The 27424-nt window shown below is 48.4% G+C and overlaps 1 protein-coding gene across 1 annotated transcript in view; it reads left to right on the top strand.

The window, feature by feature from the left end:
* The window catches only part of LOC107124080 (vacuolar protein sorting-associated protein 13D-like), a gene marked incomplete at its 5' end in the record, with an annotated part of 92050 nt that overhangs the window by 22756 nt on the left and 41870 nt on the right, over positions 1–27424 (top strand). Inside the window, 8 exons of the mRNA XM_015427468.1 lie at positions 1673–1852; positions 2637–2753; positions 6198–6347; positions 7885–8034; positions 11332–11428; positions 12983–13128; positions 14203–14337; positions 15059–15226. Coding sequence (XP_015282954.1) covers positions 1673–1852; positions 2637–2753; positions 6198–6347; positions 7885–8034; positions 11332–11428; positions 12983–13128; positions 14203–14337; positions 15059–15226 — 1143 coding nt within the window. The remainder of the gene's footprint in view (positions 1–1672; positions 1853–2636; positions 2754–6197; positions 6348–7884; positions 8035–11331; positions 11429–12982; positions 13129–14202; positions 14338–15058; positions 15227–27424) is intronic.

A 27424-nucleotide genomic window follows, 5' to 3' on the forward strand; every position in this document is an offset into this window, starting at 1 on the left:
GTGAGAATCGATGAGCAAGGGCTGCAATTATTTATTTATTTTTATTTATTTTATTGGACTTGTGTCCCACCCTCCCCACAAGCAGGCTCAGGGCAGGTTCCGTCAATGTCAATACAAATTACAGTAACAATTAAAACCAATTTAAAACAACGAATTAAAACAATACAACAGTCATAAAATACCGTGCAAGATCTAATCAGATGTCTCAGCAGTTAAGATGGAACAGGAGTGTGGGATTCCCAGGTAGCTTTTCGAATCCAGGACACTGATGGGAGGCCAACCAGAAAGGGGGGGGGGGATATCCACTGCCTCGACTGAAAACCTGGCGGAAGAGCTCCGTCTTGCAGGCCCTGCAGAATTGTAGTATGTCCCACGGGGGCCCCCTGATCTCATATGAGAACTCATTCCACCAGATAGGGGCCAGGGCGGAGAAGTCCCTGGCCCTAGTTGAGGCAAGTTGGACATCTCAAGGCAAGTCGGACGTTACCTGAAAGTCTTCTGCTACTTTTTTTTGGGGGGGGGAGGGGGGATTAGTAATTTATTATATTAGGGTCCATGACCCGATCCAGTTAAAAAACAAACATTATTCAGATATACAGATTAAGAACTCCAATTTATACACAGGGGTGCTTACGTGTTTTTCATGTGTTTTTACGTGCTTTAACTCTGTAATGTTATCGCTTTTACTATAGTTTGTGTTCCCTTTTGTGCGTCCTTTGGCCCCACACAATGAATGCTACCAGAGAGTGTTACAGATGAGTAAGCAGGCATCAGGCTGTAAGTCAGTTTCCCCAGGGAACCAGGAAAGGCAAAGAGATGTTCTCCGAGCAGCTCGCTTGTCATCCGTTTGAGATATTTATAGGGTGCCCCTTCCCTTAAGGGCACTCAAGATGGTGTACCAAATTAAAATACAAAGCCAGGACGATTAGGGATCCATAACGCTATCGAAAACAGCGAATAAATTAAAGCCCAAGCGAAAGCGGCAAATGGAGAACAGATCCAGAGGAGCCGATGAAAAATGGCAGGAAAGCATTTTGAAGCAATCCAGGCGGCAGATAAAACACGGCCGTGGGCATGTGCTATGCAGACGGGATGTTAACATGTTGGTAGAGAGAACCGGCGGCCACAGCATGAAACGGAACTCCTGACTTAACAACCAGACGCCCCCTGGCACCTGAAGGTTAACAGTCTGGGATCGGACAAACCATTGTGCATGTGGGGTTGGGGGAGACTGTGGAGAGGGCATTCTCTCTGTTTGCCATCCACCTTAGTTCAGAAGGTGGGGGGGGGAGGTGTCCCACACAGCAGGGCTTCTGATGCAATTCTGGACAGATTCCTGTAGAAACAGGCAATGATCCAATACACAGGCCTGAAGACGTGCAAGCTCTTGATCTAAAATTATTTCAGCGTGTGCGTTAAGGACATGTGATTCAGTCTGTTGATCTATCGAGGTCAGTGTTGTCTGCTCTAGCTGGCAGTGGCTCAAGTGGAGGGTCTCTCACATCACTTACTGCCTGATCCTTTTCACAGGAGATGCTGGAGGTTGAACCCCAGGACCCTTCTGCATGCAAAGCAGATGCTCTGCCGTCGAGCCACAGCCCCTCCCCTATAAGCGACTAAGCATTCCTTCCTTTTCTTTCTCCCTTTGTTAATGATTTCCTTTTCCTCCTAGACTAAAGGGGGCATATCTGGGCTTCGCGACGGGGCGGAAGTCGTCCTAGGTCCGGACACTTCTCTGGAAATGTTAAGCCCGGTTCCTCCAGAGCAGCAGTTCATCAATCAGAAGATGCGGCCAGGGTCTGGCATCCTTGTAGCCAGAGTCATTCCCGATGGGCCGACCCGGGTTTTACAGGTGATGGGCAATCTCTGTGTAACTCACAAGCACTTGAATTGCAAATGAAACAAAGAAGGCTGCGTTTAGTTGTCAATCGAAGTTGCACTGTACTTTGTTCAAACTCCAATTCCTTGTGACATCTGAAAACAAAGTTTTTAGAAAATCGGAGGCTGTTAGCTGGCACCAAACCAGAATTTGAATCCAGAGCTTCTACCTATTGTTGTTTTTTAACTGCAGTTTGGATTAATTGTAGTGTGATTTCTGAATTTACAAACTCAGTTTTAGTAGTGTCACTGCTTTGCGTTACCTGGTTACAGGTGGGGACAGCATGGTAAAGGTACCTTCCCAGGTGGGAGAGGGAGGAAGAAGAAGCAGGCAAATTGAAGCTCATGCGTGAACCACCATTTGTTGTGTCCATAGACTAACCAGAACCTGTTGCGCAAATTACGGTTTGTCTGAATACAGTCTGTATGTCGCAATTGTCACACTAGAAACTGGATATCTGTGAAATGCTATCTAATTGACATTCTGTCATGAGAGATTGTCATATAAGGATGTTCTTGCTGCATCTTCAGAAAGAAATGGGGGCTGCCAACAAAAATACAGGAAAAGCATACAATCAACATCAATAAAACAGCCCGCCTGTGGCCAAAAAGGGCACCTGAACACTCTCTTAGAGATCAGGCCGGGTCATAAGATCTTTACAGGTTCACGCGTTGTGTCACATTCAAGATATATTGAATATTGTGTGTCCCGGTGGATCTCAGAAAGACAGCTATCCTAATAATGCCTTCTGTATTAGATAACAGACTTCAACCAACGCAGAAATGATCGTTTCTCATACGAAGGAGACGAGCTGCTCACGCTGGAGCAGGATCTGTGGAAGCTGAAAAATCCAGACGCAGAGCAAGAACTGGAAGTGAGTGAAGCCATTGTTTCTCTCCGTTTCCTCATCCCTTCGGAAAGCAGTCGCATACCACTTTCTCTCCATTGAGCGCAAAGCTCAGATCCTAGGCTAAACTCAGGATGGAACTGGCAGAGACTGATCAAGAGAGAGATCTTGGAGTTGTAGTAGATAACTCACTGAAAATGTCGAGACAGTGTGTGACGGCAATAAAGAAGGCCAATGCTATGCTGGGGAGGCTGTCGATCGACTCGCGCCTCTCCTCCGCCCGGCTCTCGCCCCCTTCCCCTCTCGGGCTCGACCCAGGCGGCCGCGGTTCGACTCGCGCCTCTCCTCTGCTCGGCTCTCTCCCCCTCTCCTCACCGAGCCAGGCGGCTGCGGGTGTCCTCCGAATCCTCCGCAGGCCACGGGAAGCTGCGTGCATGGCGGGACTCAAACGACGTGGCCAATGGGACGTGGCCAAGCTGTTGACGGGCAGGCGAGCCGTCCAAACACTGTAGGGGCGCATTGCGTGCAGTTTGCGTCTTACTGCTTTATAATATAGGGAGGATTGTGTGTCCCGGTGGATCTCAGGAAGACAGCTATCCTAATAATGCCTTCTGTATTAGATAACAGACTTCAACCAACGCAGAAATGATCGTTTCTCATACGAAGGAGACGAGCTGCTCACGCTGGAGCAAGATCTGTGGAAGCTGAAAAATCCAGACGCAGAGCAAGAACTGGAAGTGAGTGAAGCCATTGTTTCTCTCTGTTTCCTCATCCCTTTGAAAAGCAGTCGCATACCACTTTCTCTCCATCGAGCGCAAAGCTCAGATCCTAGGCTAAACTCAGGAGTCAGCAATCACAGCATGTCACAGTGCAGCAGTTTTGCTCAGCAAGGGGTGTGAAGGAAGGAGAGCTTAGCAGTCTGCTCAGTTACCATTACTCCATTCAGAACCGGTTCCATCAAAGCTGCGGTTAGGGGAAAAGAAAGTTACTAGAACTGAACTGCTAATAGCTGCTTTGGGGAGGTGATTTTGACTGGGGAAACAGTGCCATGTCGTGGGTCCACGTGTGTACTGCCAGGTTCCTGATCTAGTCCCCACTCCACCCTGTCCAGCTGTTTCGACATCTTCGACACTCTCAGTCTGGAGGTGCGATCTCCAGTACATTTGGCCACAAAAGGTAAAGCGTGCTGTCGAGTCACAGTGGACTCATGGCAACCTCGTGAAGTTCCACCCCATATTTATTATTTATTTATTTCACTGAATTTCTTGACCACCCTTCCCCACTTATGTGGGGCTCAGGGCGGTTTACAACAGGATAGTTCAATACAAATTATAAAGCCAGTTGAAAACCACAAACAATCAATGCTCCCTCTAAGCTGTGGAGTCTTGTGAGCAAAAATTCTACTTTGTGAGCTACTGGCATTATAGTTGTGAGCGAGCCATTTGGCTCCTGCATAAATTAGTTTGCTCTGGAGCCATCCTTCCTGAGCGGAGACAAAAATGTGTGAGCCGGAGGCGAAAAAACTGTGAACTAGCTCACACTAACTCAGCTTAGAGGGAACACTGCAAACAATATTAAAACAATATTAGGCAATCAACAAATGTATTTAAAACATTCCAAGAACAGACGGCATGTCTAGCATTCAGATTTTTGGGGGGAGAGAGGGAGTGAGGGTGCCGGGCAGAAGTAGGAAACCGTCGCTGGCCTCAACCAGAGGCCTGGAAACATATCTGCCTTACATGTCCTGCAAAACTTGAATAGATCGAACAGGGCACAGATGCAATTCGGCAGAGTTCCACCAGGCCGGGGCCAAGGCTGAGAAGGCCCTGGCCCTGGTCGAGGCCAGACGGATATCTTTGGGGCCGGGAACCACCAGGAAATTCTTAACTGCTGATCTCAGTGCCCTTCGGGGGGGATATCAGGAGAGGTGGTGTCACGGCTCAGGTGGGGTGTCACCTGACGCTGCCACCACTCTGGATTTAGGTTCCCTTGAGAAGGCCCAGAGTACCCTCCCAAGACCTTCAGACCTCCCTTTTGGCCGATTAATAGGCGTGAGGACCACGCAGAGTGAAACAAGAAAAAGGTTTTATTTTATAGGAGGTCAAACAACAAGGTGCAGAATAATAACAGTAAGTGGGTGAAAAGAAAAGAAATCAAATGCCCTAACACGTCTAAATTTACTTTCCCTAGCTCACTATCTCAAGAGGCCATACACTACTCACCCCTCCCTCAGGATGAGGGTTTTTCCCCTGCAGCAGCCTTTCTTCTGGCTCTGCCCTCTGGAAGAAAGAACAACTCTTCCTGCTGCTCCAGAACTTTTATTCCAAGCCCTCCTCTTTTCCTATTGGTCCATTTTGGCTCCAAAACCTCCCAGGGGCTTCTGGGAGTTGTAGGCCCAGCCTCACCTACTGCTAGCCAGGCTCTCTGGGCCTAGTAGGCCTCTGGTAGCACAGCCCAGATCATGATAGGCGGTCTCAAAAGTTTTCAGGTCAAGAGACAATCAGAGATGGGTTGCCTTCCTCTGCATAGCAGCCCCAGTCTTCCTTGGTGGCCTTCCATCCAAGTACCAGCCCCACTTAGCTTCCAAGCTCTGATGAGATCAGGCTCCTCTGGGCTATACGAGGGGGTCTTCAAGAGCACGGGGTTGCAAAATACCAAAGGGGTGGCCATGTCAGCCTGCCGAAACTAAAACAGCAAAAAGTGGGCTGTGAAGACCACCCGGCCCAACCGCACGTCACGCAAGAGATCCACATGCCAATGAGCACGTCTCACCCAGTGCTATGAATGTGTTTCACGCCACAAATCCTCCTGCATTTTTTTTTAAAAAAATAGCTTGGTGGGCCATTTTAGTTAAGAACCCCAGATCTTACAGGGAAAGAAGAAAAACCCAAACAAAACGAACCCCCACCCCCACCCCCAAAAATCCCAGCTGGGGTTCTGAGTTCAACACAGAAATGCTGTGATTTTGATTCATTTCCCGTTCCGTCCACAGGTTCAGTTGAAACTGGAAGGCGGCATCGGTTTATCTTTAGTTAATAAAGTCCCGGAAGAGCTGATATTTGCAAGTTTCAGCGGCATTAACGTCCATTTCACGCAGCTGTCCTCCAGTCAAGTGCTTGAGCTGAGCATACAGGATGTGCAGGTAAGGGAAGGGGTGGATTCTCTTAACAAGAACACTTTTCAAATAAAGTCAGCCCCAGAGTAAACAAAAGGGATTTTGAACTGTGTGGCTTTGGAATGGATTCAAGAGTCTACTCAGGTGAGCGGCTGGAATTACCTGTTGGGTCCTACGGTCCACCATTTTTTTTAAAAAAATAGCTTGGTGGGCCATTTTAGTTAAGAACCCCAGATCTTACAGGGAAAGAAGAAAAACCCAAACAAAACGAACCCCCACCCCCAAAATCCCAGCTGGGGTTCTGATTTCAACAAAGAAATGCTGTGATTTTGATTCATTTCTCGTTCCGTCCACAGGTTCAGCTGAAACTGGAAGGAGGCATCGGTTTATCTTTAGTTAATAAAGTCCCGGAAGAGCTGATATTTGCAAGTTTCACCGGCATTAACGTCCATTTCACGCAGCTGTCCTCCAGTCAAGTGCTTGAGCTGAGCATACAGGATGTGCAGGTAAGGGAAGGGGTGGATTCTCTAACAAGAACACTTTTCAAATAAAGCCAGCCCCAGAGTAAACAAAGGGGATTTTGAACTGTGTGGCTTTGGAATGGATTCAAGAGTCTGCTCAGGTGAGCGGCTGGAATTACCTGTTGGGTCCTACGGTCCACCATTTAGCTTGTTGGCAAATACTTATCTTAAGAAGACTGCATCCTCGAGGCAAGGAAAAGCGTTCTCAAATGAGGAGCGTACTCTTGTGTTCTTTTTGGTGTTTGTAATGGAAGCAGTCTCCCATTGCTGTCACGAGCCTACAGGTAGATTATGCCACAGTAAGTCCAAAGTCATTTATTACAGTATTACACCACCATGAAACACAGAATAAAATATACCATAGTCCATCGCCCAAAATCATTAAAAGTTTCAGATAAAACTATAATAAACTTTGTATAAGAAATTGCAAATAGCATTCCAATAATGCATAGGGATATATTATGAAAGAAGGATTTTAACTTTTAAGACTTAAAATTTATAAAATTATATCTATTATATATTGGTTTATATCACACTTTCCTTACTTGCTTGAATGTTCGGTCAGGTTTTGCAGGCTGCTGCACAGAATTTCGCACAAAGTGCAGTCAACCTGTGGGTTTTCTCACAGGACCAACATTTTGATATTTCCCAGATTTATGCCACAGTATCTTCGTTAGGATCCAAGGTGCCACAGATCTCCTTGATGTCTATGCCTGTGCATGCACCTACGCACATGCCCAATGCAATTTCCTTCCTCTCCTCCTTCCCGTTTGTCATCCCCTCTGCAAAAGCTCTGCCATGTGGATTGGGGCTCTGTTTTCGCCAGTTGGCTCTGCAGTAGGGGTCCCTAACGTGGCACCTTTCGTGGCGCCCAACGAGTGTTTTTAGAAAGCAGGTGGGGCTTTTACCCAGCAAGGCTTCTGATTGGCCATTGGAGATAATGACTTTGCAGATGTTTAGAGATGCTGTTTTGGCAGCAGCTGCCACCAGAGCACAAGGATCTTCACTGTGTGACTGGAGGGAAGCTGCGGCTGCCGTTTTGTGACCAGCTCCAGCTCCTGCAGCAGCGATCTTCTGGCAGCCGTTCTGTGTCTGTGCCCACCACACTGTGTCAGAATTTAAAAGGTGCCCACAGTCTCCAAAAAGGCTGGGGGCTCTTACTCTACAGCTCGGAAGCTTATTAATGCCTGTCTGCACCTGTCTTTGGTGTAGTGGTTAAGTGCGTGGACTCTAATCTGGGAGAATCGGGTTTGATCTCCCACTCCTCCACTTGCAGCTGGCTGGATGACCTTGGGTCAGTTACAAGTTCTCTCAGAGCTGTTCTCTCAAGGACGGTTCTCATGGAGCTCTCTCAGCCCCACCTACCCTCCCAAGGAGCCCTCTCAGCCCCACCCACCTCACAGGGTGTCTGTTGTGGGTAGGTGAAGGGAAAGGAGTTTGTAAGCTGCTCTGAGACTCTGAGTGAAGGTCGGGGTATAAATCCAATCTCTTCTTATTATTATTCTTCTTCCTCCTTGTTTAGGTGGACAACCAGCTCATCGGGACCACTCAGCCTTTCATACTCTTTCTGACCCCCCAAACCAACGAAAATGAAATTGCCGAGACGGGCCCTGCCCTGCAATTGAATGCCATGAAATTTCCCAGTAAGAGCCCTTTAACTGATATATACAAGGTAATCCAGCCAACCGAATGTCATTTTGGCCACTGACAGTTTTGTTTGTTTGTTTTACCGAATAAATGAACATCCCCACAAAGACTTTTGCCAGATGGCTTCTAACGTAGCTTCAGATTTAAGAAGTCACCAGATCACTAGGATCGTAAAATGGAATAAAAAAGTCAAAGCAAGTATACGAAGGGCAGCAGAAAAGTCATGTATAAAATGTGACGCCCAAAAGGCAGAAAGTAATCAATGGAACCGGCACCTAGTCTAGACAGGAACAAATTGGCAATCAAATTGAAGCGGTACAAGGCAGAAGGGGGGGAGGGGGGAGAAATCACAGCAGCTGAGAGCCTGAGTGGACAGAGAAGTCTTCTGCCCATTGTGCAGAACTGGATAGGGTGGGAATAGGCGAGCTGCTGCGGGAAGGGAGTTCCAGACTCAAGGTGCCACTGCCAAGAAGTCCCTGTCTCCAGTGGTGATCATCCACCTCCTCTCTGCATTCAAAGTTGGGGGTCTCTGTGGGTGGGCTTCACTCGTATAGGATGTCGTAGCATTTAGCTCGATACAAAACTGGGCAGAAGTGAGCTTCTTTGTGTTTCTTTCTTGCATTTGAATTGATATGAAACCTGCAGTCAGATATTTTCAGATGTTCTATAAAGTCAAACGTAATGCCCTTGTGTGAGACAGTAGCTCTGTTTTGGTGTAGTGGTTAAGTGTGCGGACTCTAATCTGGGAGAACCAGGGTTGATTCCCCACTCCTCCACTTGCACCTGCTGGATGACCTTGGGCAAGCCAAAGATCTTTGACGTGGTCTCTGTGCATTCACACCCCTGGGATTCAGTGCACACGCGCTGGATCGATCGGCATTGTAGCAGGCTCTTTAATGGATTTTCGCACCCAGTCCCTCAGGCATGCGCAGGAACCCCCACCGCGCATGCCCAGAGGGGAGGGCGCGGACATCCCATCAGTTCCTTTCTTACCGCCGTGTTGGAAAGACCTCTTTCTTCGTCGGTCTGATCGGTTCGCGTGTTTTGGCTTTTTGCCTCACGGCTCTTTGAATTTTTTCCTCAGTTCATTCCTTTTCTTCGTTTGTTCTTTCAAAACCTGTATTTTCTACTGAGGGGGGAGGTTGCCGCTTTACCTCAGTCGGGCCTTCGGGCTCCCCCCCCCCCCCGCCCCTTCTTTCTTATTCACTTTTATAGACTTTAAAAAAAACGTTTTACAGTGTTTTATTTTGGATTGTCGTTCTTATCATTTTTGTTAGGAGGACTCTCAAAGCAATAAGCGCGTGATATGTAATAGATATGTATAATCCAATAAATTGCAAATGAAGAGTGGAAACGATGGTTTAAAAAATATAGGATGAAATAACATTATGAAGCAGACAGCGTAAGAATTGATCTTAACAACAAAGCTAGTAAAGCTGCAACATATAATGGGAAACAGAAGACAGAAGCTTTACATGGCACAGCTGGAAGCAATAACCTAGAGCTAGATTAACAAACTGCTAACCACACGACTACTGCAACGACTTAAACTTAGAAAAAGAAGGCCAAACCAAGTAAGGAGCACAAGTCCGCAAAGAAGGGCTCCTCTAAGTCCCTTAAGGTGGCAAAGAAGGGGAAGGTAGCGGTGTCTGCACTGGGTGATGCCCCTAAAGTGCCTCCCGCTCCATCGGCAGTATTGATACTGGAGGCCCGAGGCCCTCCACCGATACCGACCATCCATGTCTTGGATTCCCCTGTCCACCAAATTGAGCATCCTTACTCCGACATCGAAACGGTAGAGCTCCTAAGTCATCAAATGGATGGAGAGCCTTCTCCGTCTCCTTCCCCGTCGTCGACGTCAACGGTATCAGAAGCTCTCGACATTGATCCACGTCGGCACCGATATGCACAGGCTCTCCTGTTCTACCTCAACAGAACCCGCCCAATGAGACGTGACTCCCAACTATTCGTCTCGTACGCACCATCAAGGCTGGGGACTCGCATCACGGCTCAGCGCCTCTCAAGGTGGATTGCGGGTCTCATCTGCCTCTGCTACCTGATTGCCAAACAGCCATTGCCTGGCCCTATCAGGGCCCATTCAACCCGAGCTGTTGCAGCTTCCACTGCCTTCCTCCAGGGAGTGCCCCTGACGGACATTTGCAAAGCAGGGCTACGCCTAACACCTTCATAAGGCACTATGCCCTAGACGTCCGAAAGAACTCTAGTACCAACATGGGACGTCACATCTTATCTTTGGCTACGCAGTAAGGACCTGCCAGCACCCTCCTCCAGGTAGGCTACTGCTCGCTAATCTCCCATGGGTGTGAAGGACAGAGACCACGTCGAAGATAAACAGGTTGCTTACCTGTAACTGGTGATCTTCGAGTGGTCATCTGTGCATTCACACCACCCGCCCTCCTTCCCCGCTGCTGTCAGCTTCTACATTTTCCATAGGGGTTGATTTGCGGCGGTTTGAAGGAACTGGCAGGATGTCCGTGCCCTCCCCTCTGGGCATGCGCAGTGGGGGTTCCTGCACATGCCCAAGGGACTGGGCGCGAAAATCCGTTAAAGAGCTTGCTACAATGCCGATTGATCCAGCGCATGCGCACTGAATCCCATAGGTGTGAATGCACAGATGACCACTCGAAGATCACCAGTTACAGGTAAGCAACCTGTTTTTCTGTCAGAGCTATTCTCTCAAGGACAGCTCTGGAAAGAGCTCTCTCAGCCCCACCTACCTCACAGGGTGTCTGCTGTGGGGAAGGGAAGGGAAAGGAGTTTGTAAGCTGCTCTGAGACTCCCTTGGGTAGTGAAGGGTGGGGTATAAATCCAATCTCTTCTTCTTCTTCGAGGATATTGGCTATGCTTCATTCTGGCTACTACAGTGCATGGTACCATTCTAGGTGGCAAATGTCCTCCCAGAGCTCAGCAGTGGGTCCGGGCTGTTAAAACTAGAGAGAGAGAAAATCTGGCTCCTCCCATTTCTTCCACTTGTGGGTGGGTAGGATCCAGCCTGCTGTTATCTCAGGACAACCAAGGACACTTTTAAAACACTGGCCACTCCTGTCCTGTGCGGTATGTGTTTGGCAAAAGACTTGGATCCTTCCACTGCCTTTGTTTTCGATCGGCATCCCTTTAGTGGAAGCCCTGGAGTTCTGAAGTTCGTGACCGCAGATCTTAAAATGATAGGTGCTGGCTTTCTCCTTGTGTCGTGGGAATCTTTGGTGGGTGCATTCGGATTGTACACTCCTTGTGTGATCTTCTGGTACAATATACCTTGATGGCATAACCAAATGATATATTGTCATGTGTTTCTCTCCAGCACCTGATGATCACAGCTCGCAGGTTCACAGTCCAAATCGAGGAGAAACTGCTTCTGAAGCTTCTGAGTTTCTTTGGCTACGATCAGGCCGAATCAGGTACTACAGTTAGACCAGCGCTGCCTGCACGCAAAGGGAGGGGCTGTGACTCAGTGGTAGAGCATCCACTTGGCATGCAGAAAGGCCCAGGTTCAATCCCCGATATCTCCAGTCAAAAGATCTGGCAGTAGATGATGTGAAAGACCTCTGCCTGAGACCCTGGAGACCTGCTGCCAGTCCGAGTAGACAATACTGACTTTGGTGGCCCCAGGGGTCTGCTTCAGTATAAGACAGTTTCATGCGTTCATGTGAAAAAGTGTTTGAAAGTGTTTTGCCAGCAGGGCCCATCGTCTCAGTAGGAAGAGTTTTGATGGTTCGACAGCACCTCTTAGCCACGCCAGGTCTCTTCTCATCCTGTTTCAACCCATTCTCATCTCTGAAGCAGTCAGATTTTCCTTGTGTCCATCATTCAGTATTTCCCAAAGATGTGGGGAATTGTGCTCAGTGACAGCTGCTTATAAAAGCAATGTGTTATGTGTTTGTTAAAACATGCGGGGCATTCTTTAGTTTTAAACAGAGATATGTTAGACTAGAAAGAACTTCTGGATAAGGCAAGGCTTCCACAGAGCAAGGATTGGATTCTGTCTTTCAAGCGTGGGAGAAATTGGAGGCCCAAACTTTTGTCTTGTAGAGAAACTTTATTTACTGCAAATTTCAGTCCACCTTTCTCCCTGAGACTCAAGGTGGACTACACAGTATCAATCAATAACAGGCTATATGACGAGACATCTAATAAGCACAGTGTAGGTCGATACAGCCCATACCTGCATGGCCCAGGCTAGCCCGATCTCATCGGACCCCAGAAGCTAAGCAGGGTCAACCCCGGTTGGTACTTGGATGGGAGACCGCCAAACACTCCAGGGTCGCTACACAGAGGCAGGCAATGGCAAACCACTTCTGTTGGTCTCTTGCCTTGAAAACCCTACTGGGTTGCCCTGACCTGGATAGCCCAGGCAAGCCCAATCTCGTCAGAGCGTGGAAGCTAAGCGGGGCCAACCCTGACAAGTACTTGAATGGGAGACCTCCAAGGAATACCAGGGCTGGGACGCAGAGGGAAGGCAATAGCAAGGCACCTCTCTGAAACGTCCAAGCTCCACTAGGGGTCGCCAGAAGTCAATCATGACTTCCAGACATACACACACACACAAACAAAATACATAACAAAAAAAAGAGGGGGGAAAAACCCTACTGAGTTGTTTTCAGTCAGCTGCATCCTCCTAGATGTCCACCACCTCCTTGATATGAGGAAACATCTAATAAGGAATGTACCGGGACCAGGATTACAAAGAACTGAATGGGCATAGCATATTAAGCATGATGCAGAGTGTGGATATAATGACAAGAAATGGTAATTCATCCGGAGAAAACAGCGAAGCGGCAGCAGGGTTTTGACATCCAGCAAACATGCAGAGTCTTAACACGCATACGTCCCATCCACAGTCCCTTTTCCTTCACTAGGCATTTGTAGGCCGTCACTTCCTTTTTCAACATTTGCAGTAGTGAAATAGATACCTGCCGACACATATTAATGACTCTGTTTGCTGTCGACCGCAGAGGTTGAAAGTTACAACGAGAACCTTCACGAAAAGCCTGTGGATCAAGAAGCCCAGAAGCGATATTATTTTGAAAACCTCAAGATTAGTGTGCCGCAGATAAAGCTGAGTGTCTTCACTTCCAGCAAGCTACCCCTGGACCTCAAGGTATTGATCCTTGACTTTGACGATATGCACCGCATGTGATAATGTAACAAAAAGTTTTGAGGTCCACTCCCTGCCTTTTTTTTTTTTTTTGCTTCCCTTGGGAGGGGGGGGGCATTTACTGACCTTTTCATAGAGAAGCCTCCCCTGAGACACTTTCAAGATGTCACAGAGTTTTTGTGGCGTATCATAATAACGACATAAAAGGGGCCCTGCCAGATCAGACGAAAGGCCCATCGAGTCCAGCATCCTTCCGCCAGTGTTCCCTCTAAGCTGAGTTAGTGTGAGCTAGCTCACAGTTTTTTTAGCCTCCGGCTCGCACATTTTTGTCTTAGCTCAGGAAGGAGGGCTCCAGAGCAAACCAATTTATGCAGTAGCCAAATTGCTGGCTCACAACTTTAATGCCGGCAGCTGACAAAGTAGAATTTTTGCTCACAAGGCTCCACAGCTTAGAGGGAGCATTGCCCTCCCGCCCATGCTCCCCAGCAGATATCCATCACGACTAGCAGCCATTGTATCATTTGCAAACCTGTTTTAAGTCAGTGTATCTCAGGGGTTGTTTCGTAGAAAAAGAGCTAGGTGAACTCATTAGCATAACTCATTAGCATATGCCACACACCCTGACATCACCGGAAGTGTGTCATAAGGCCACACACCCTGCCCCCAACGGTCCTGGCCGCCGCCGCGGGCCTTGCAGCTCCACTGCTGAGCCCCATGAGGGGCCCGGCGGTGGACCTGCAAGGCCGGCGGGAGTGCAAGGAAGCCCCGCGAAGGCCCTCCCTGGCCCCAGGCAGGCAGGGGTGGGGAGAGGCAGGGAGGAAGCAACTTACCCTCCCTCTTCTCCTGCCTACTCCTGGCTGAATGAGGGCCGGAAGCAGGGCGGCCGGAAGCAGGGGGCGGGGCTTCGTCATGTGCCCCGCCCCCCGTACCTCACCCGGGGGGACTGCGATCCCCCGCGATCCCCCCCGAAATGACCTCTGGTGTATCTATCTCGGCTCTAAGCTGTGCATAACTCTGGGGTGCTTTGGCCTGGAACGACAAGCGTAAAACAGTAACCCCGATTCTTTGTTTGCACAGGCACTGAAGAGCACCCTGGGCTTCCCTCTGATTCGATTTGAAGACGCCGTGATCAACTTGGATCCCTTCACCAGGGTCCACCCTTATGAGACGAAAGAGTTCATCGTTAATGACATTTTGAAGCACTTCCAAGAAGTGAGTGGCATTGGGTTAGAGGCCCCCAAGGGACCGGGAGAATGCTCTAAAGTCCCCAGTGACTCCAAGCCTCCAAGAAAGGTTCCACCTTGCTCCCTTAGACACTGGGAAAGAACTGGGTGCACGTTGGGGGCTGCCATGAGGTGGGGGGAAGCAGAAAGGTCGCTATGCTGGAACAGACCCATTATCCATCTGGTCAGGTGTCCTTTTTCTAGCAGCGGCCCATCAGATACGACAAGGGAAGTCCGCTGGCAGGGTCTGCAAACAATAATCCTCACCTGCTGACGGTATCTCCCTTTCAGAGGCATTCTGCCTTTGAACCTGGAGGGTCCCGTTCAGCTGCCTCAGCTAATAGCCAGCAGACCCGTCTTCCATCAATGCATCCAGCTCCTTTTTAAAATACATCTAAACCAGCAGTATTGCAAACAAAAACACACATCAAGTGATTTGGGGCGGGGGGGATTCTCATCTATGCCTCAGTTGCTTTTACTCCGGAACACTCAACTTTCCGTATGTTGGCCGGTGGGTGAGCTATTGAGTAGGGAATCCTAACTTGCAGCAGAAGATGAGACTCAATGATCTTTTCGGTCCTTTTCGAATTCTGCAATCCACCCTCTTCATGCGTGAAGCAGCCAAAAACATGGTCGTGAAAGGGCAGTTGTACCAAATGTGCCGAGCTCAGCGAACTGATTGTGAATGACGTCTTGGTGTCCTTTCATAGGAACTGCTCAGCCAAGCAGCGAGAATCCTAGGCTCTGTGGATTTCCTCGGCAACCCAATGGGTCTCCTGAACGACGTTTCGGAAGGTGTCACCGGGCTGATAAAATACGGAAACGTTGGTGGCCTTATCAGGAACGTCACGCACGGAGTGTCAAACTCTGCTGCAAAGGTAACAGTGACTGTTTCGTTACTTGTATCCACGTTGCAGGGAGCCAAGACTTCAGCACAGTTTACTCTGCTTATTCATTCTTTGGCAATTTTGGTCACCTCTGATGCTTCAGAAGACCAAGGGATATCTAAGAAGGGAAAATGTATCCCTGCTGGGGCAAGTAACTAAAACTGGAAAATTCTGGCCCCAACTTTATTTTAGATGTTCCTCGCAATCTTGACTATCCACACAGTTTAATGTTTGTGCTCCATAGTCTTTGGCTTAAGTTCACACCATGCAGCAATCAACAGGTTTTCACTATGGTTTGGGGTACTGTGCGAACACACATAATTGAGGCTTCAGGACTGGCCGGTGAACTGGGTTCGATGGTTTTGAAATAGGTTGTTGCAAACCGTGTCATGTGCCAACTTTGGGAGTGACGTCTGTACAAACAAACCACGGTCACTCCCACTGTTCTGCCGAACACCAGGTCTGGGAATGGACTATATGAAGCTGAGTAGATGGGGAGACCAAAGCCAGACAAGTGACTCTGGACTGTGGCTTATTTCTGGTGAGTTTGGAAGCTCAAACCACAGTTTGTGTTCTGCGCTGTACCTGAGTTGTGTGGCTTTATAACTTGTTGGTTTACAGCCCGAATGAAGAACCCAAGTGCGGCCTATATTACAGGTGAAACGTCAACTGGAATTTTCCTGATCGTTTTTTTCTTTATTTATTTTTGTAAATTATATTCTGGGCAGAGGTCTTTGAACTTGTGGAAGTCTCTGTTGGGGGAGTGTGGTGCTACATTGTGCGGCCTTAAGAAACTTCTTAGCCTCTTTCTGCAGCTTTGTCGATGTATTATCCTGAGACCCTGTTTTTGTTGTTAATAGCTTATAGATGACTGTATCAATACAGAATCTAAACAGAACTATGTAGCTCTGTGTAGTGTAAGCTGGGAGTAATGGTTACATGGGATTCGGGTGCTGTGGATGTTACTGCTGTTGTTTTTAACTGGCTCTCGATGCCGCTGCAGTGCCCTTTTGTGTATGACTGCTTTTAAGCAGACGTCAGCTGGTGCGGCCAAATTAGCTCTTGGCAAGTGGAAGGCTAAAGAGTGAAGGGGAGGAGACCCCTTTAGGAAACCACAAAAGGGACTGAGTACCAGAGGCCACACAAAGGGGGGGAAAGGCTGATATACTTAACTGCATGCAAACCAAATATTAATATATGCAATGCAATGCAGTATGATTAGTGAAAACAGTCCCTATATACAGTGCATAATACAGTGAAATTGTATTGCCATTCCGGTATAAAAATTCAGTACATAATACAGCGAATTATGGTATTTAGTAAACTATAGCAATTGACAGTCTACCGGCTACTTAAGACATTGTTTTGATTATTCTCATCAGAATTGTTTCTGTTACAGCCCCATTGCAGAATGGCCTTGTACTGTTGTGGTAGACTGCTGTTTATCAGCCAATCATAGAGAGATTACCCTTCCAATATGCCAAAAAAACCCTGAAGTACCTAAGTACAAAGGGAGAGACAGAGAAAGTGGGGAAATATAGAGTAAACCCAGCAGACACCCTCCTTTTTTGTTCCATCCTGTCTATTTATGGTTTCATTCTAAAGGTTTGATGGATGCCATTGTGCCTCTTTTTAAATGTATTGTTTTCATGTTCTTTTTCTTCTTGATGTCTGTTTTTACAACATGAGTCATAAACAGCGATTGTTTTCATGTTGATCTAATGCAAAATGGTAATCATCCTGACGTTAAAAGTCACAGCGCTCAAAAACCAGTGGGAGAACATTTTAATTTTCCAGGACATTCCACCGGTGACCTTAGAGCGGCAGTCCTCCAACAGAGAGCTTTGGAGATTAGGAAGCGAGATTGCTGAGCTTGGGTTCATTCACAAATTCAGAACAGCGGACCCCCCCCCCCTCGGGCTGAAGAGGGACATAGGATTCTTATCTCATTACAGATGCTAATTTTCTGCCCCTAATCATTCGTCCCCTGCTCTGATTAAGCTGACTACATCTTGCCGTTGTATCTTTTCATCCTGACTCCCTTCTTTACAACACCCCTCCCACTTTCTGACCGGGATATAAGGGCTCAGGGATGTCCACCAATGCTCCCTCTGAGCTTGTGGAGTCCTGTGAGCAAAAATCCTACTTTGTGAGCTACTCCCATTAAAGTTGTGAGCAAGCGATTTGGCTACTGCATAAATCAGTTTACTCCGGAGCCCTCCTTCCTGAGCTAAGACAAAAATGTGTCAGCTGGAGGCTAAAGAACGGTGAGCCGGCTCACACTAACTCAGCTTAGAGGGAACACTGATCTCCACTCCTGCTTTTATCTGAGGGAGGGAGCTTCGACTCTCGAAAGCTTACACCCTGGGATTCTTTTATTTTTTTATCTATCTATCTTTAAATTTATATCCCGCCCTCCCCGAAGGCTCAGGGCGGCTCACAAGGGGCACGAACGCCCAAGTTAAAACATTAAAACAGTACAGAATAATATAAAATACAATAACTACGGTACACTAAAATTTACTTTACGGTGCTCCGAAATTAGTTAACTATAAAATTCAAGATGGGGTTCTAAAAATACTAACAACAAGCAACAATAACAACAATCAATATAGCAGCGACAGTATACGTCCGTACAGCGTTGTTCTCTGCCAGGCACGTCTCGCACCCCCAATAGTCCCCGCTCTGGGGGTGGTCAGTTTGCGGGACCAATAAGGGGGACGATGGCAACGTGATGATGATGCCGTAACGATGGCGGCAGCGGCTCCTACTCAAAGGCCTGGTGGAAGAGCTCCGTTTTACAGGCCCTGCGGAACTGCACCAAGTCCCGCAGGGCCCGGATCTCTTCTGGGAGCTCATTCCACCAGGTAGGAGCCGCCACCGAGAACGCCCTAGCCCTGGTAACCGCAAATGTGATGTTTCTGGGGCATGGAATGTCCAGGAGATTTTGCGTCCCCGACCGTGGTGCCCTTGGGGGAACATGTGAGGAGAGGCGGTCCTTGTTGGTCTTTAAGATGCTCCCGGACTCGGATCATACACAACTTGTACAGTTGGCATTATGACTTGTCCTGTGTCTTCCGTGTGCTTTTCTGATGGTCCCCAATATCGCATTTACCTACAGTCTCATTTTCCCCACTCACCAAAGCTGGGTTTGGAATCCATCAGGAGAGTGCGTGTCGCCGTCCATCCATACGTTGCTCCCAAGGCTCCCTCTAAGCGATGGAGTCCTGTGAGCAAAAATTCTACTTTGTGAGCTCACTGGCATTGAAGTTGTGAGCTGCTGATATGGCTCCTGCATAAATTAGTTTGCCCTGGAGCCATCCCTTCCCGAGCGGAGACAAAAACGTGTGAGCCGGAGGCTAAAAAAACTGTGAGCTAGCTCGCACTTAACTCAGCTTAGAGGGAACACCGGTTGCTACATATCTGGCATGTTTCGGGGAACCCCTTTTAAAGACTCAGCTCAGTCCAGTGGAGGACTAGTCCCCTCTCACTGTGAGAAAAGCCTGGTCAGCACATCACCCTGTGATCCTCACCCTCCTTGGGTCCGGTCTGCAAAGAGCCGATGATTAATTAGCCTGTCTGCTCTTCCGGCTAAAACCTTCCACCTGATTTCAGAAGAGCCAGACATTTTCCCATCTTTGGATACACGGCATCAGTTCTGAGTTGCTGAGACAGCCCAAAGTCTTCACAGATGTCTGGGAATACTTGGATTTATGCATTTCTGTCCCCCACCCCCACCCCCAGTCTCCCCTCCGTTACATAGTTCCTTGAAAAGCTGGTTGTTCACACGCTTCAAATAACAACAGGCCCTTCTGGGTCTGGGCAGCCCTGCAAGGCTCAGTTTTAATTGCCCCTTTAAAAGAAATAACAGGCCTGCCAGAAACTGCACACCGCCCCATTTATGAGCTCTGTCTGGTTTTGCCATTGTATAGATTCCCCCCCCACCCTAGTAATCACTGCGTTGATTATTCCCATAATGGTTTTTCCATGCATCTTGGAGCGCATAGTGGGTGAATGGCTTCTTTCAAGTGGAGAGGTTCTGTGTATTTAAATTGGCACAAAAGCCCAGGTTAATCAAAGTTCACTTCAGTCCATTCCTGCAGTATTGTTCCTCAGAGATTAGCCGATTTTTCTGTCTCTCTCTCTCTCTCTCTCTCTCTCTCTCTCTCTCTCTGTGATGAAGTGTTTTGATCCTACATGTGGCCACCTGGAGGAATTTCCATTCCGTCCGCCATGGAGGCTCCACCGCTTGCATAGAAACTGTTTGAATTATTGGTGTCACTCCGTGTCCCCCCCCCCTTTGAATTTCGATCTTTGAATTTCTTCTTTTAGGCTCGGCAGTACTAAATCCCAAAATTATTCCTCCTCCGAGGGCTTCTCAGGCAGAGATGACAGTTCAAGGCTGAACTTTAAACCACAGAATAAATTTTAAGTCTTTTTCAGGATTCATCTCCACCCTCTAACTTAAAGCTTTGGTGTCCTTGTAACTTGTACCAGTGAAACGTGTGCACATGTGCACGCGCACGTATAGTCGTGTTTCCACAGTGAAACCAAACATCTGGTGGCATTTTATTCAAAACAGCTTCATCGGCTGGGCAAGGAGCAAACAGCTGCTCGCTCTTTGCAAGCCGGTTTGGAAATGATTGGAAACCTACGTCCCACCTCTAACCGCCATTAAAATCCCCTTGGGGGTCCCATTCTGTGCCCTCTCGCCCCCTTCAGGAGTGATCTGTACAGCTCTGTAACTGTTTGCGGGATTTCATGCCAAAAAAGACAGGCCTGGCCCCAAGGAGCTTTCAAATTAAATTTCAGCCAAGGTGAGGGTGGAGAGAAGGCAGGATATGGGGATAGTATGCACAGGTGGCAGGCAGTTATTTTGGCTTTGTCTCAGTAAGGAGGCCAGGAGTTTTGTGCCTGCAGAGGTTGGAACCGAAGGTTTCACAAAAGAAGTGGCTGCTGGAGGAGGAATTTGAAGGACACAAGAGAGCAGTGGCGCTTCTTAGCTATCCGAAAAGGTGTTCCAGCAAACTGAGGGCAGTAAAGTTAGGGTTGCCAAACTGGGGAGGGGAGCGTCACAGCGGTGGCATCAGACGTGGAAGTGATGTTATGTTGCCCTGGAAGTGATGTTATGTTTCTCTAGGAATCGCTGGAATCTCTATGGATTTATATCACACAATACATGTCCATATCTCTCTTAGTCATATCCCTGGAAGTGATGTTATGTTTCTCTAGGAATCGCTGGAATCTCTATGGATTTATATCACACAATACATGTCCATATCTCTCTTAGTCATATCCCCTCTTAATGCATATCCTTTTTACTTTTGTCTAACAGGCTTTGCCAGTGCTAGGTGGGGCTGGGGGGAAAGTTGTCTAAGTCTTCGGTTTGAGCCGGAGCTGCTTTCTGCTTTGAAATCGGCGCACAATCTCACACCAATTGCGATTCCATTATTTGATGTGCTGTTTACAGGGGTGGAAAGTTCTGTATGTTTTGTTTACAGTTTGAGTCCAGTGGCACCTTTAAGGCCAACAAAGTTTCATTCTGGGAGCAAGCTTCCGTGTGCAGGCACACCTCATCCAGGTGCACACGAACGCTTATACCCAGAATGAAACTTTGACGGTCTTAAAGTTCCACTGGACTCCAACTTTGTTCTAGCGTTTCAGACCAACACGGCTACCCACCTGAATCTATATTTTGATTGTTTGTTTTATTTTATGTTGGGCACCAAGACAATCTTCTCATGCCTGTATATTAGTGTGTGGGTGTGTATACTGTGGGGCTGCAGCTCTTCTCCTGGGGAGTCAAAACCCGTTTTCTCTCTGCAGCAGAAAAGAGCAAGAGTCCAGCAGTGCCTTAGTCCAGTAGCACTAACAAAATTTGTGGCAGGGTATGAGCAAAAGCCGCAAATGGTGTTAGTTGGAGAAGAGATTGGATTTATACCCCCACCACTACCCGAAGGAGTCTCTGAGCAGCTTCCCTTCCCTTTCCCTTCCTCTCCCCACAACAGACACCCTGTGAGGCAGCTGGGGCTGAGAGAGCTCTCTCTCGAGAACTGCCCCTGAGAGAACAGCTCTGAAAGAACTTACAACTGACCCAAGGTCACACCAGCAGCTGCATGAGGAGGAGTGGGGAATCAAACCCGGTTCTCCCAGATTAGAGTCCTCGCTCTTAACCACTACACCAAACTGGCTCTCTCTTCAAGGCGCCACTGGACTCTTGCTCTTTTCTGCTGCTATTGACATGGCTACCCGTCTCGATCCCTATTCTCTCTGGTGGGCCGACTGAAAGAACTTCAAAGAAGGGAGACCTAGGTTCTAATCCCCACTTTGCCAGGGAAGTTGGCCAGGTGACCCTGGGTGAATCTTAGCCTAACCTGCCTCATAGGGTAGGTTATGGAGACAGAGCAGAGGAGAGGAGAAGCAGGACAGCTGCTTTGGGTCCCCATTCAGGAGACAGCCAAGGTACGTAAGTGAAGGAAATAAATAACTGGCTGGTCTAAATCTTTCCTGCTGTCGGGCGATATTGAAGCCCATTCTTGCTAAACCGGCATGGTGGCTTTTTGTGGGGGAAGGTAATCTTCTCTACTGTTGCTCGTTGCACACAAAGCTTGACTCTGATGTAAACCGAGGGGGGATCATTGAGTTCACACGCTCCCATCCTTCGCGCTAGGGTTGCCAGCTTCGGGTTGGAAAATTCCTGGAGGTTTGGGGCTGAAGCCTAGGGAAGTTGGGTTTTGAGGAGGGGCCTCAGTGAGGTATAATGCCATAGCGTTCAACCTCAAAAGCAGCCTTTTTTTGTCCTGGGGAACTGATCTCTGTCATCTGGGGATCAGGTCTAGTTCTTGGAGATCTCCAGCCCCCACCTGGGAATTGGCAACTCTAGTTCCCTCCTTCCTTCGCATTCTGCCAAATAATTGGATTCTCAGGTTCACAGCGAACTCTGCAGACATTGGAATGGCCACTAGGGTTTGTGTTTTCCCTGCAACCCAGAATTTATTTTATTTTATTTATTTGCTACATTTTTATGCCGCCTCCTCTCCTATACAGTCTCAGAGCAATTTACAATAAAACATTCCACAATGAACATTCAGTAAAACACATCCAAACGTTCAAAAAGCATCAGCTGGTCAAATACAATAACCATGAAAGATTCATTAAACATCCATGGTATAAATAAACAAATCCCTAGAGAGTAAGCCAGTCCACAGTTACCAGGAACAGGGATATAGGGTAGTTCCACAAAATTTAACCAGAGGCCTTACTTAGCAAGCGACCTTACACGCCCTGTGGAACGCAGGAAGATCCTGCAGAGCGTGGGCCTAATCAGGGAGCTGATTCCAAAGAGTGGGGGGTAACAACCAGTGTTCCCCCTAAGCTGAGTTAGTATGAGCTGGCTCACAGTTTTTTAGCTTCCAGTTCACCCATTTTTGTCTTAGTACAGGAAGGGATGGCTCCAGAGCAAACTAATTTATGCAGTAGCCCAATCGCTCGCTCACAACTTTAATGCCGGTAGCACACAAAGTAGAATTTTTGCTCAGCGGACTCCACAGCTTAGAGGGAGCATTGGTAACAACTGAGAGGGCCCTGGCCCGGTTGGAAGATAAAGGGGCAATCTGGGGGGCAGGCACCTGCAAGAAGACCCGAGATGCTGACTGGAGGGGGCATGGTGGGGGGGGGTTGCTCAGAAAAGTGCAAAGCATCATTTGCAGTCTTGGACATCAGGGCCATCTACGGCTGACAGTGAACTTGAAAATCTGTAATGACCTAGCCACATGTGAGGGGAGGGAGAAGCCCGAGGTTCCTCCAATCTTGTTCACATGGCAACAGGCCATGGTTTTCCCATCACATCTGAACCAAGCCGAATTCTGTCACAAATCCAAAATGGTGGCTCGCTGCTCTCCACCGTAACTAATGGTTTGCGTGCAGCGTTAAACTCCAGGCTTTACTGGAAATGGGAGTCGGAGCCTCAAGAAGGTCGCTGAGCTACCCATCTCGACAACGTAATACTTCCAGACTCCAGAGCAAGACAAGGAATATCAAAGTTGGCTCACTGTGCCGGAGTGACAAAGGTTCCGAAAGCTATAAATATTGCAAGGGAGGCTCAGCTTTCAAGTTAAAATTTTGATGTTTTCTTAGAGAGGTTCGGTTTTTGCTGAACCAGCTGCAGCTGGCCTTTTATTCCCCTGCACTGGCTGTTTAGCTCAGTTAGGAATGGGGTCAAAGAGGAGTAAAAATACAAGGTTGTAAGTCGCCTTGTGAATCTTGGCTTAACACCACGTTTCTCTTCCAGCAATCTAATTTGGTACTGCCGTGGCGACTACATGGGGCGGGTAAGCCTCAGACTGGATTTTGCCTTTGTGTTACGGAAACTAATTTTGCATAGTGACTAGCTTGCAAAGATTTTAGTGCACATTAGGTAATAACTGAGCCTTCATTTGGGAAATTGGCCCTTCTCTCTCCCTCTCTCTCTGTGTAAATCCAAGAGATTGGCGAATTTGAACCCTGGCAAGGGAACAGCTTGATCGGGACTCAGTGTCCCCTGTAATAAGTGAGCTCTCAGAAGTACACTGGCATGCCTTCGGGCAGCTTGTTTTCCAACGAAACAGTTTTATAAGGTCGCAACATGGCATGAGCAGAAAGTGCCGGACAAAGGAGAGCTCTCAAGGGCAGCTTTAAATTTTAAGCAGGCAGGTGGATTTGGAGGCTAAGCCCGCTGATCCCAATTTTTTGTTTGTTTGTTTTTAAGTTTTAAGACCCTCCAACAGTCACCTCCAGCATACCTGTTAAAATGACCACTCCAGCAGAAGAGAAGGGAACTTGCTTCAAGGGCTGTCGGTTAGGAACGGTAAAAATGATGGAAAGAGAATGATGGAAAGGTTTTAGCAAAGGAAGAATGAAGAGGTGTTCATTAGCAAATGGTCAGACAGCATTGACTAGGGAAGAGAGAGGCAGGAGTTGAGAGCTACCGTGTTTCCCCGAAAATAAGACACTGTCTTATATTTATTTTTTCTCAAGAAGACACACTAGGGCTTATACCACAAATGCATAGAAATCCTACTAGGGCTTATTTTTGGGGTAGGGCTTATTTTCGGGGAAACAGGGTAACTCAGTGCTTAAAGCTTCCAGTTGGGGGGGAATACTCTTATTACTCCCACCCATCCGAACAAGTCTGAAGATGTGAGAAAGATGCCCCGTTGGGAGAGGCGGGTACAGAATTAGGCTCCTTCGTAAGGCATTAACGGTTGGACAGGCTGTTATGTGAGAGCAGATGGTCCCTCAGATGTCCTAGGTGGGTTTAAGAATGTAACCAGAGCATGGTTACCAACTGGGTTTGCCGCAGAAGGGTTGCATCTGGGCAAGTCAGCCAACATTGCTTCAAGGCGTTCCGTGCCAAAGATGACACATGGACTGTCCATCGGTGAAGCCAGATCCAGCAGCGCTCTAGAAGAATGCATGCACTTCTCTCTGAGAGTACGGCCCCATCTCGAGCATGCTGAATTCTCAATCCACTCCATCACTAACCACGTCAGTCTCTGGACGGCGCTTTAGTGTATTTACCCCATCCTGCCAACTGCGCCCTCGCAGGCACTCGTTTGGTCTCTGTAACGAGGCAGCTCCATCTGTTCAGCGTAGCTGGCCTGTTTGGCAGTAGTTAGCACTGACCACAGCCACGGCCTTGAAAGAGCAAGGACCCACATGGACAAAGGAAGGGCAGCATGCAAACGTGAAGGGCGGCCCTGTCGCCCCCTACAGGTTGGTTGAGGAGTTGCACGTCTGGTTTTTTTCAATTAGCCGTGGGGAAGTTGAGAGTCATACCAGATCGGGCTTGGGGGGGGGGCAACATTTGTGCCTCCCCTGCCAATTTGGTCCAAGTACACCACCACGTACTTGAAGAAATCCGGACAGAAGGTAAAAGGCTAAGCAAATTTGTGCAGGTCGTCTTTGTGGTGAACAGCATAAAATCCTGCCTGGTTTTGGGGGCCTATGAAAGGTCTTACATTGTTCTTCAGGTTGAGCCCATCTCCAGTCATTCCCCAAACTGGCTCCCAGCAGCCCCTCAGGAGGGTCATGAACAGTGTTCCCTCTAAGCTGAGTTGGTGTGAGCTAGTTCACAGTTTTTTAGCCTCCAGCTCAGATATTTTTGTCTTAGCTCAGAAAGGATGGCTCCAGAGCAAACTAATTTATGCAGCAACCAAATGGATCGCTCACAACTTTAGTGCCAGGAGCTCACAAAGTAGAATTTTTGTTCACAAGACTCCACAGCTTAGAGGGAGCATTGGTCATGAGGTCATGGAAGAGGAGGAGGAAGTGAGTGAGTTGGGAAAGGCTTAGTGGCAAACTTGGGTTTGCTGTCGCAGTGTATGCATAATAGACATGAAATATAGGCTGTTTCTCAGTAACACTGTCCAGTCATGAATGCTAAAAATACTCGTGCATTTTATGCTGGGGGAGAGGGAAGGCAGCGTGGATTTAATACCGTAAGTGGCTCCTGGACGTCAAGAATAAGTTTAGAAATAGGTACCAGAAGAAGAAGAAAAAACTGAGACCCACTGCCTTAATCCAAACAGGGGGAGCGCATGCTTTCATAGTGGCGTGGAGTTCCCACCGTATCCTGTTGCAGCCTGCGCTGAACCCTTCGAGGGAGATTAGAAGTGGCTGCCTCTTCCCCCCCCCCACTTCTCCCAAAAGTTATCTGTTAAGAGCATTAGTTGTTTAATAAAATGTAGCTGCCCTCTCCGTGAACCCGCCAGTGACTCTCCAATTGGGGTCATTCCAAGTTCACGCCGTGGACTTTTGACTGCCTTCTGTGTGTGCTCGAAAGCCGCCAGCGGCGGCTCCCGCAAGGATCACTCATCCGGGCCTGTAACACAAAGCTGTTGCCCGTGGGTGCCTGCTGGGCATCTTCCCAGGAGGTCCCCGTCGTGACCCTCCAGCATCGGCATCTGCAGGGGTGGCGGGCGGGGCAGGGGGGGGAGTGGAGGGGCGGTTCCCCGTTCCTCTGGGAATGCTGGGCTCTTTGAGCATCCCTACGGGCGACGTCCCTTTGCAAGATTACCTGGCCAACACGCGCCTGTCGGACTGCGTTACGAAGCTGCGTTTAACAAGGAGACGTGAGCTAATTTGAGGGCCTTTGCTCGGAGGAGAAGGCTGCAGGAACAGCTACTGCGTCCCCCCTCTTGGTAGCCTGCGGCTCGGGGGGGGGCCCCAAGAGCGTCTCGGATGTTGAGATTTCTATAAATGACTGAAGCAGCAGATATGCATGTGCGTAACTTACTGCTGGAGCTGCGGTGGCTCAAGTGGTTAAGACGCTGAACTGCAGGCTGTGGAAGGTCCCTTAGGCTTCACCCACCCACCCCCCAATCTCGAGGTATCTCCCAACCCGGAGCTGGCAATGCTATTGCTGCACGCAGGGTGGGGCCTGGATTTGGAAATACCTGGAGATTTGGATGGATAGAGCCTGAGGAGGCAGAGTTTGCAGGGGAGGCTTCAGTGGGGTCTAATGCTATAGAGTCCAGCTTCCAAGCCAGCCATTTTCTCTAGGTGAACCAATCTCTAGCCTGGAGATCAGTTGTAACCCCAGGGCATCTCCAGCCATCACCTGGAGGTTGTATAAATATAAAGCTGTCCCGTGCATTGCTGCTGTGTCGGGGCTTCTGACCTCCAAGCGGCAGCTGGAGATCTCTAGCTGTACAACCAATCTCCCGGCCACAGAGAGCAGTTCACCTGGAGAAAATTGCCACTGTGGAAGGGGGACTCTGTGGTAGTATACCCACTGAAGTCCTGTCCCTCCCCAAACCCCACCCTCCTTAGGCTTCACCCACCCACCCCCCAATCTCGAGGTATCTCCCAACCCGGAGCTGGCAATGCTATTGCTGCACGCAGGGTGGGGCCTGGATTTGGAAATACCTGGAGATTTGGATGGATAGAGCCTGAGGAGGCAGAGTTTGCAGGGGAGGCTTCAGTGGGGTCTAATGCTATAGAGTCCAGCTTCCAAGCCAGCCATTTTCTCTAGGTGAACCAATCTCTAGCCTGGAGATCAGTTGTAACCCCAGGGCATCTCCAGCCATCACCTGGAGGTTGTATAAATATAAAGACACTCCGTGAATGAATTACGAACAAAAGCAGAAAAATTATATTGTATGAAACAATTCAAACGGTTTGAAATCTTTGTTAAAGAACCCATATATA

The sequence above is a fragment of the Gekko japonicus genome, unplaced genomic scaffold (assembly GCF_001447785.1).
Source record: "Gekko japonicus isolate JY-2015 unplaced genomic scaffold, Gekko_japonicus_V1.1 scaffold3345, whole genome shotgun sequence".
Taxonomy (NCBI): domain Eukaryota; kingdom Metazoa; phylum Chordata; class Lepidosauria; order Squamata; family Gekkonidae; genus Gekko; species Gekko japonicus.